The sequence below is a fragment of the Acromyrmex echinatior genome, chromosome 16 (genome assembly GCF_024713525.1).
Source record: "Acromyrmex echinatior isolate Ae372 chromosome 16, ASM2471352v2, whole genome shotgun sequence".
NCBI classification, from domain to species: domain Eukaryota; kingdom Metazoa; phylum Arthropoda; class Insecta; order Hymenoptera; family Formicidae; genus Acromyrmex; species Acromyrmex echinatior.
Window position 1 is genome coordinate 8,247,398 of NC_141867.1, and position 9,748 is coordinate 8,257,145.

The window sequence follows — 9,748 nt, forward strand, 5'->3', positions numbered from 1 at the left end:
GTATACACAAAAAAGTCTATGACTTTTATCAATAATTGTAATTAGTTACATTTTTGTAAATATTTTTATTTAAAAATATTTTGACGACATCAACATAACAGAGATTATCCTAAACTACATACAAGGGATGTTCATATTAGGTATATCATACCCAATATGACCATGACAAGCCTAATACTATAAACTTGGTGTTGATTTATAAATTAACATATCAATTTCATTTTTTGGGCAGCATTATAAATCCTACGACCATGCAAACGATAGTAAATGCTTGAGCACCAACACGAGCACGCATCATATACTGTTGCATTTCTTTTTTTCCCTTATAAAAGTTGAAGAGTCCAATACTTAAGGCTGTAACAGTCGCGAATGCTCCTAGAAATACAAATGCAGAAAATAGCGTTGCATTAAAGATGACTAATCAAGTTCAATAAAACGCGGTTCTTTTGCACAGATGTACAAGTCTCTTTATTATTTTTATCCTGTTTTCTTAACTAAACATCTTCGCAGCTTCTTGTCTCACAGATCAGAAGGATTTGGTTCGATAAATTCTATCTCGGCTTACGGAATATAGGTTAGTTTACCTATCGGTACCAGAGGATTCTCTTGCGTTTTACGTTTCGCCTTCTGAAAAAATGTCTCGGTAATATAAGTGCTATCCAGATCTTCACGTATTTTCACCCAGTCCAATTCGTCATCCGGTTTTAAGTCTGCCATATCCGTCGGTCCGCGAAAAAAATACAGTCTCACAACAAAATCTGCGGCACCCGCGGCACTAAGTTCATATTAATGACCAGTATGATCACGTGCGAAAGAGCGTAGGTTAACAATTGATAATGATTACGTTAAATCGATAACATATCGGACAATGTATTCAATTGGACTTCGATGACACGATGAGAAAACTGCCTAATCTCTCCTTCCTCGCTAATCTTTTCCTCCGAGATCGTTCGAGATCAGTAACGTCATTCGATGTCCATGATGGAATACGTCAGACGATCTCAAGAAGAGAGAGAGTGACGTTCCGAATTGATGTTGCGAGTGTTACAACTGTTGCAAGTAACACAAGTGCGTGTGTAACAAACGCTCTCGATCGCTCGAGGAATTTTATACCTATTTTAGATCGTTCGATGTGCGGATTGGTAAACAAAAAAATGAATATGCAAGAAGTAGTGGAGGAGCTGACGCAGGTTTGCATTCAGATGCGCTTCCACCTGGATGATTTGGAACAGAGGGAAAAAGAAATATTAATCCTAAAACACATCAGACGCTTTGAAAACAGCGGAGCAACTCATGATTTCCCAAAAGGTACTGGCTCTCACAAAAAAGTTTCCTGCATTCTTCCTTATATCACTTCGCGAATAGCCAGTTTGAAATAAATGACAGTTATCTATTGCAGAAAAAAATGGCTAACAGTCGTCATGGTCATTGTAAATTATTATAATTTTTAGTATTTACCTATAAGCAGAACAATTAAGTCATTGTGATGACATCAAAATAGTTCCAAAATTATATTGAAGGTCACTTTTTAATTAGTAACAATTCATCATAAGTCCAGTTCTACTTGGATACTTTAAAAAATAAAAAGTAAAAAATTAATTAAAAATGGATTATTATCTGCAGGAAATGATCAATAATTATTATCGTTATAATTTTTAATGATATATATTATACAGGCTTGGAATGGTTTAACGTGACCGAAGGATTGTCGCTAGGGCAGCATCTAAAAGGAAAAATCGTGCTTTTGGACTTCTTTACATATTGCTGCATCAATTGCATGCATGTTTTGGCCGAGCTGGAAGAAGTCGAGAAGAAAATCTCTGTGGAGGATGGTCTCGTGGTAGTAAGTATAACATATTTTATTACAGGAAAGAACTTCTAGAAATTAAAGATATACATTAAATAAGATTTTGTCCGAGACTAATAATTCTTTTATTTAGATCGGAGTGCATAGCGCAAAATTTACAAATGAGCGCAGTTCGAAGAATGTCTTATCTGCTGTACAGAGATATAATATCACACATCCTGTGGTAAATGATGTAACGTTAAGAATGTGGCATGATATGGGAATAACGTGTTGGCCTAGCCTGATTATGTTAGGTATGAAACAATATATGATTCCTTTGCTTTTTTTCGTAACAGCTACATAATTTATACATATTTACACTATTTGTGAAAACTTCCTATTGTCACTGCTGTGATTTTAAATTCATTTCAGGACCTAATGGTCAACCACTGGCTGTTTTTGTGGGTGAAAATCACAAAGATGAAATACTATTATACACAAAAATAGCAATAGCTTATTTTAAATCGTTAAAACAAATGTCAAATCATGGTCTTCCACTAAAGCCAGCGCATCATCTTTTACCATCTTCTAAAGATGGTTTGCTATTTCCTGGCAAACTAACGGTTCTTCAGTTAGAACAAGAAACGAAGCTAGTCATATCTGATAGTGGTAACAATAGGATTGTAATTACAAATGAGCACGGGAGAGTGGAACACGTTATAGGAGGATGCAATCAGGGTTTTAAAGATGGCGATTTTAAAAACGCTAGATTCAATTCACCTCAAGGAGTCTGTGTGCTAAATAATATAATCTATGTTGCGGACAATAATAATCATGCTATTAGAAAAGTAAGTAAAAGTATCATTTTTTATTATTGTAGCACAACATTGATTCGCTGTATTTAATCTCGATGTTAATCACGTTTTAGATAGATCTGGCAAAAAGAATCGTATCCACCATAGCTGGTACTGGTTCACAAGGTTGCGATCGAAAGGGTGGAAAACACGGCACTGATCAAGCTTTATCGTCCCCTTGGGATGTGGCAATTTATCATCACGAGTATAAAGGCACCATGGTGCCAGTGTTGTTAATCGCCATAGCAGGTACCCATCAGATCTGGGCACTGTTTTTAGAAGATACCATTTGGTGGAAGGAAAAGTGAGATATTATTTATGTAATTAATATGACATCTTCACGTTACGCATTTTTAAATGTGATTTTTGAACATTTAATTTAATAATGAGTTTCAATTTTTTACAATTCACGCAGATAACGAAAATATACGTGAATGTCCGTATTTTAGAAAATACACGGCGGGCACTTGCGCTGCTATCGTTGGAAGTGGACGAGAGGAAAATCGCAACAACAGTTATCCTCATGCCGCGGGATTAGCACAACCCTCTGGCATTGCGATCGTTCAGGAATGTAAAGTTGCGTTTTTGGCGGACAGCGAAAGTAGTGCTATCAGACGGCTGCATTTAGATAGCGGACAAGTATCCGCTGTTTGTGGAGGAGATAAAAATCCAGCGGTTCGTTCAATAACAAATAGTTTTCATTTATTTTCTCACTAAAGCATTTATGTATATGAATAAGATAGCTTTAATCAATTTGTTCGATACGTAAACAAGCGTCAGCTTTCGTTCGAATAACAGCAGTAAATCAATGACGTTTATTTTATCAGAATTTTTAGAATCACTTTGCATTGTAGAATTTACATTCGTTTGGAGATGTAGACGGAAAAGGACATTTGGCTAAACTTCAACATCCATTAGGCGTAACATGGAATCATTTGGATAAACGAATTTATGTGACCGATACTTACAATCATAAAATTAAAAGCATAGATCTTACGACGGAATATTGCAAAACATTATTTGGCGACAAAAAACCCGATCATACATTTACCGTAAGTATATTTTTTGAAGAAACATCAATTTATAAAAAAATGTTTGCAAAAATTAGTTAAATTGTTAAAATCTTTTAGTTCAATGAACCGAGTGGCCTTGCTGTTAGTCCAGACGGTAACATTCTTTACATAGCAGATACCAACAATCACGCTCTTAAAATTATTGATCTAAAAAATGAGAAGATTTCAACTGTAAGTATATTTTTCTAGAAGTCTAACAGAATCACTTTAAAAATATAACTTTGTTTTATGAATCATGAAAGATTAACATAAACTTCCTTAATTTTATTTTTCAGATGGCTATCGTATCCAGACGTGACTCGAATAGAAATACTGACAATGTATTCACTTTTGATACGACAGTAAATGTACGCGGTGGAGAACTAAATATTTCATTTAATATCATATTTACGAACGATTTGAAATTAAATGCAGACGCACCGCAAGAATGGCAGGTGTTTTTACCTGTAAATACGTGGACGGCGAAATCATTGACGGGTAGACTTTCAACTCCTATATCGGTGAAACTTCCTGAAGAAGAAACGCGCAATCAATTACCCGTCACATTAAACATAATGGCTTGCACAGTGGACACGTGTGTACCATTAAAGCTGTCGGTATTGTTCAACGTACAACGTAAAACAGATGCGCCAACAGTTGTGACTGAAGAAAAAGAACTCGTTATCGGTTAGGAAATGCATTTTATGCTTTCATATGTCGAAAAGTGTAAACACGTTGTGTAATGAATATTTTTAAGATATTACATTTTGGAAATATGTATTTAAAATAAGTATGTTTGCGGCGATAATTTTAATATAATAGTTATACTGTTATATATATATTCTATATAATTGTACATGTTACTTATTGTATTAATTTTTAATTGCCTCAATCTATATTTTTTTAACTTTTTGATTATTGCATTAAGCACAATTGTGTTAATTTTTATTCATCATGTCAGCGGGCGAGTAATCTCTGGCAAATTTTGTCAGTCTTAAATAGTGTAATTAAAACAAGAATTAATTATGATATTTCATTATAATATTTTATAATATATAATTATATTATTTCATTAGAATATTTTATATTATATAACTATATTATTCTTAATTGTTTAAAATATTTGTACCTTTGCCACCAAATTCCCGCTTCGTCATCTTGCGAGACATGCGGTAACGTTGCAAAATCAGCTGTTCCCGATTGCCAATATTCATGCAACCATTCTTGATGGCCAGTTGGCTCTACCCAGCCTTTTCGGCAATTGTTTTCTATCCATGCTCTTTCTACCATCGTTGGAATCTTGAGCACCTTTGTAATTTATTAAATTTAAATCTACATTTGTCCTTCACGAGAATGAATAGATATTTATTGTTTACATCTTTATCACTGCCGAGAGATATCTTTACTTTTTTGTGATCGCGATACGACGTTATGCAATTACTATCTGGATCGAACATTCCAGCACCGGTATCGTAGCACAACGGAGGAATAATTTTAGTGGGCTGGTCATTGGTTTTCAGTATTTGTCCGGCTGGTTTCAGTCCATTCACCACGCATTTATAAAATCTGAAATAATTTTACTATCCATGAATACGTGGAATTTTCGTTTAGCTGCTATGTTAAGAATCTAATGCTAACCGCCTATCGGGATATACGCAATAATCCCAATCGCTTTCTCGATATGATAAACCGTCTGCGAACGTATAGCGTCTTTGCTCCATTTTTCCGCGATTCCAAACAGCATCCATTCTTTGCCCACATGGCCAATACATACTTCCACGACCATGAAGCATGCCGTTTCGGAATTCTCCCTCTAACACGACTTCTGATAAACAAGAATAGAATTAATCAGCGCTAATTAGATGCGATATTATGATTCTACATGGAAAGAACAGTTTCCGAATTTATGTCATTTTTTGGTCATAATAAAAAATGACATAAATTCGTCAATTCCTCAAATCGATTACTAGAATGTTAAAATTTTTTGTAATATCCCTGGTGAACATTTTTCTCAGAATTTTTCATATAATTTTTCAGAATATATTTCTTTCTAATTTTATAACTTTCTCACATTTTTCATACAAATTGGAATATTTCTCAGAAAATCTACATCTTTTCTCAGAATTTTTCATATATATTAATTATGAAATATCGTAAGATTTTTAAGATTTTTTGTAAATATAATTTCTGATGAAATATTATAAAATCTAAAAAATTAAAAAATACTTTTTAAAAATTATGGGATGAGAAATTTCAGAATTCACTTGTATACAAAATTCTGAGAGAAGATGTAAACTTTCCGAATATTTCTGAGTATTTCTGTTCCAATATGTTCTGTTCCAAAATTATGAGAAAAATTTTCACAAGGATATTCATCATATTTGAGCCTCCTAATTATTTTGGTCCAACAAAATTATTTTCAGATTGTTATCTGTTTAAATTTATTATAGATACTTTAGCAAAATCATTCTTTCCATATAGAGATCCTAATTCCGTATTGCGTTTGAGAAATGTTAACTTTTGAAAAAAGTCTAAATTGATTAACCGTAAGGCGTGACATATCTGCCGATGCCTGTCTTATCGATCGCATTCCACGTTCCTTCGTATTTGCTTCCGGTGACAAATTGAATTTCTCGCAACATTTCTATTTCGTCTGCCTTTTTGTCATCATTTTCCATCGTCATGCTTGACGTGATGCGTCACGCTTCTGTAGCTGTTAAGATTGACTCCAATTCCGTTTAATCGTCGATCTAGTTAATCAAAATTTAGTTGGAGTAGCTCTTAGGGTAATTACGAGTCAAGTTCCGATTAATTTAATCGGCGATCAACTTATCACGTAATACCTGTCATTCCGTTAAGTAGGACAAGTGGAACATTATTAACTTTTTACTACTTGACGTACATATATGGAAATAAAAGAAAAAAGATTAAATTAGGGACAAGCAACTGCATAGTTGAAAATTTTCTTTCAACCGTTCCGTGCTATTAATTCTATCGGTTGGATTAATCGCCGATTAAGTTAATCGGAGTTCGCGCCCTAAGTGCTGCGAGGAACTCGATCTCCTCTTTTTATCGCTTATCGCGCCACTTTATTATCATTGGCTACGAAGATTCGCACGGCCGAGATGAATGGAAAATGAATCGAGACCGAACGGCGAACGCGCCCGAATGTCTCGAATCGGTTTCTCCTCCCCAAGCAACCGAACCGGGACTCGGTTTTATCCTTACAGGATGGCCTCGTTGCCTGGTATTCCGGATGATCTCGGTCGGCTCGTAGTCGCCGGGGACATGCATGCGAACGGCGTGCAAACTGCGTGCAAACGGCATGCGGGGACACGCGTGTGTCGAATGGCGAGAGACCCGACACTCCGTCGTGCGTTCTTTCTTTTTTTTTCCCCTCGTCTTTATCCTCTCTTTATATCCCGCGCGCGTAACTAAATCAGATTTCGGAGGCGATGTACGTAGTATTCGTAACACGACCGGACACAAAGGTGGCGAGGAGACACGAGGAGAGGACCGTTATGTCTCTCGCCGTATATTTCTATGAGAAAGAGAGAGAAAGGGCGCGACAGAGAGAGAGAGAGAGAGAGAGAGAGAGACCTCGGTGTCTCTACATCGTGCCGCGCATATACTACTGTTATATGTCGAAAAGTGGTACATTCCGGTATACATCGAGGAATATATTTCTCAAGTTTTCACGCGCACGACACCGCCGCGCCGGCCGGTCGGGATATCGCGTGAGATGCACGTCGCTTCGCGCGATGAACCTCGATCTGTCCGTCTAAGATTCGTCCTCTCGACATTTTCGCAACCTCGTGAAACGCGGCCGAGAAGATATCACGCAACATCGTGACCGTCAAAGAATAGTAGATAGAGCAGATCTAGGCCGGTTTTATTTTAAGAGTATCTCAAATATAACAGTATCTTAAGATTTAGTTTTGATCCACGATCTTGCTTTAAGAGGTCATACATACAATAATTTCTGTCTTCAAATTGTTTTTGCGCAATCTTTAGGCTTTATCCGTTAGGCTTAAGTGTGAATTCCAATTCTTACGGTCTAAAAGTATAAAAAAAGTATAAAAAAATCTAAAAGTTTTAAAAAATATAAATATATAGGGCTCTCGAAATTAAAATACAATAATTAAAATTATATGGACATTAATTAATTAATTAATTCACATAATATATTGGTCTACCATGTTGATATGAAAAAATTTCCTTGAGCGTTTCGGTTTACTTCAAACCATTTTCAGCAAGTGAAAAATGTTAAATCGATACGCTCAAGGAAATTTTTTTGTATCGACATGATAGACCAATCACTGTTAGAAATGTTCTTAAATTTTATTAAAGTTTAAGTTACACAATTTGAACTTAATTTCATGACATTACATTAAATTTAATATATTTATAACTAAAAAGTATATATATATATATAAAATTTAATGTATTTTTCATGAAAATTTATGAAATTTAATGTACTTTTTATAAAATTTTATTAAAAGTACATTAAATTTCATAAATTTAATGTACACGTTCATTACATTTAAGTTATTACTGTAATTTAATTTCCAGTTAAATCATTCATTACTTTTAATTTCATTCATAACCGCGAGCTTCATTTACATGTAAAGGAAGCTCGTGGTTACATTTCTAACAGTGTAACATTTCATATTACGTGAATTAATTGAATTCTTGATATAATCGCGCACCAATTTCCGCGCTCTTATTGCCCATATATTTTTCATTATTGTATAAAAGTTCTGTGGCCTATATATCATCACTTAGAACTTATAACTTACAACTTACAGCCTCTTAAAGCAAAGTTGCGGACTTGAGCACAGTTTTAATTGGCTTATAACATTTCGAGACTGTACTTAAGACGGTCCCAGATATAAGAATCAATTATATATATATATCGATCCTAAAGCACTCGTGTGAGAGATGAAATACGATTAGTATCGACCCGATGATCCTTCCAACTCGCATCGTACGGTCGAATATAAAACGAGGTACGATCGCGCGTAAGCGTGAAAGATCTCCGACACTTTACGCGTCGATTAACATTCCAATTATGAGGTCCGATTATAATTCGCCGTGCTCAGAGAAGACGGCGATATTACGCCAGCCGTTTCAGGACGATGCTCCCTTGGGAGCAACGATTCCAGGCTTATACGTAATCTGGAATGTTAGCTCAGCCGAGCGTGACACCTCTGCCATACCGCTGGAGAATCTCTCACGCACCTGAGAATTTCTCGTAGGTGCACCGGCGAACTTACATTTCTTTTCTCTCTCTCTCTCTCTCTCTCTCTCTCTCTCTTTCTTTCTTTTTCTCCTGTTTCTACCTGATCGTTATCGCGTTCGCGTACGCGCCGAAGGGAGATACGTTCCCCACTGTCGGAATTGCAACGAGAATCGAACGAAAGCTGGAAATAATCGCGGATCTCTTGCCGGTGAACGGAAAAATGAAATTTCAGGATAAAGACGGATATCGAATCCATATCGGTCCACCTACGAATTCGATCGTAATCGTCGATCGTCGCGCGACGTGAGAACTGGTGAGAACGGCGGTGTCGAGGAAATAGGTCGGATTTACGGAGCGAGATATCGGCGCTCGTTCTCGCGTTCCCCTTTCCCGTGCCGCTCCTCGCGAGGGTCTCCTTCCCCCTCCCTCCCCTCCCCTCCCTCCCCCCATCGTCAAATTTGTCGATAGGTAAACCGTTGGATAAACCTTAATCCGGCGCGGCCTGGCGCGGTACCGTTGTCTTGGTAAACAGTGGGTTACGGATGGACAGTCGTGCAAGTGGGACGGCTGTTTATTAACCCGCGCGTGTTCGACGTTCACAGAAAACTTCAAGCAGACGTAGAGTCGCGCGAAGAAGCGAGAAAACGGGTTTCTCGCGAGCCCGTCCGTCTCCCCGACAGCGCGATCGCTGTCAAACTTAAGTCTATCGTTTTTCGCGGTTTCACCTCGCTCTGCTGTAACCTCAGAGCGGCAATCATGTATAATTTCTTCTCTACACGGAAAGAACGGTTTTGCTGAATTATCTAAAAATTTA

The 9,748-nt window shown here is 36.7% G+C and overlaps 3 protein-coding genes across 4 annotated transcripts; 1 reads left to right on the forward strand and 2 right to left on the reverse strand.

Annotated features, from left to right (window-relative positions):
* Positions 1-45: 45 nt before the first annotated feature.
* Positions 46-933, reverse strand: LOC105143922 (HIG1 domain family member 2A, mitochondrial). The gene is made up of 2 exons (XM_011052505.2): positions 585-933; positions 46-375 (listed from the first exon to the last, which is right to left on the reverse strand). Exons 1-2 carry the CDS (start codon positions 715-717, stop codon positions 218-220), a joined length of 291 nt encoding a protein of 96 aa, XP_011050807.1. The 5' UTR covers positions 718-933; the 3' UTR covers positions 46-217.
* LOC105143921 (NHL repeat-containing protein 2) lies at positions 897-4,802 on the forward strand. The gene is made up of 9 exons (XM_011052504.2): positions 897-1,308; positions 1,677-1,843; positions 1,941-2,100; positions 2,219-2,634; positions 2,715-2,944; positions 3,090-3,315; positions 3,495-3,692; positions 3,771-3,884; positions 3,989-4,802. The coding sequence occupies exons 1-9, from the start codon at positions 897-899 to the stop codon at positions 4,382-4,384; spliced, it is 2,319 nt and encodes a 772-aa protein (XP_011050806.2). The 3' UTR covers positions 4,385-4,802.
* Positions 4,600-7,736, reverse strand: LOC105143920 (MORN repeat-containing protein 5). Of its 2 annotated transcripts, XM_087414457.1 has the most exons (6): positions 6,921-7,736; positions 6,238-6,442; positions 5,331-5,517; positions 5,099-5,258; positions 4,822-5,000; positions 4,600-4,685 (listed from the first exon to the last, which is right to left on the reverse strand). In XM_087414457.1, exons 2-6 carry the CDS (start codon positions 6,374-6,376, stop codon positions 4,631-4,633), a joined length of 720 nt encoding a protein of 239 aa, XP_087270583.1. In that variant the 5' UTR covers positions 6,377-6,442; positions 6,921-7,736; the 3' UTR covers positions 4,600-4,630. The 2 variants fall into 2 exon arrangements, with proteins under 2 accessions (XP_087270583.1, XP_011050805.1); XM_011052503.2 differs by having other exon boundaries at positions 6,238-7,736.
* Between the last annotated feature and the right edge of the window lie 2,012 nt (positions 7,737-9,748).

Coding starts and splice junctions, on each gene's coding strand:
- LOC105143921 (XM_011052504.2), top strand. CDS start 897: ATGAGAAAACTGCCTAATCTCTCCTTCCTCGCTAATCTTTTCCTCCGA. Junction 2,945..3,089: donor ACCATTTGGTGGAAGGAAAA/GTGAGATATTAT, acceptor TCCGTATTTTAG/AAAATACACGGCGGGCACTT. Junction 3,316..3,494: donor GAGGAGATAAAAATCCAGCG/GTTCGTTCAATA, acceptor TTTGCATTGTAG/AATTTACATTCGTTTGGAGA.
- LOC105143922 (XM_011052505.2), bottom strand. CDS start 717: ATGGCAGACTTAAAACCGGATGACGAATTGGACTGGGTGAAAATACGT. Junction 376..584: donor GAATCCTCTGGTACCGATAG/GTAAACTAACCT, acceptor TTGTATTTCTAG/GAGCATTCGCGACTGTTACA.
- LOC105143920 (XM_087414457.1), bottom strand. CDS start 6,376: ATGACGATGGAAAATGATGACAAAAAGGCAGACGAAATAGAAATGTTG. Junction 5,518..6,237: donor CAGATATGTCACGCCTTACG/GTTAATCAATTT, acceptor CTTGTTTATCAG/AAGTCGTGTTAGAGGGAGAA. Junction 5,259..5,330: donor TGCGTATATCCCGATAGGCG/GTTAGCATTAGA, acceptor AAATTATTTCAG/ATTTTATAAATGCGTGGTGA.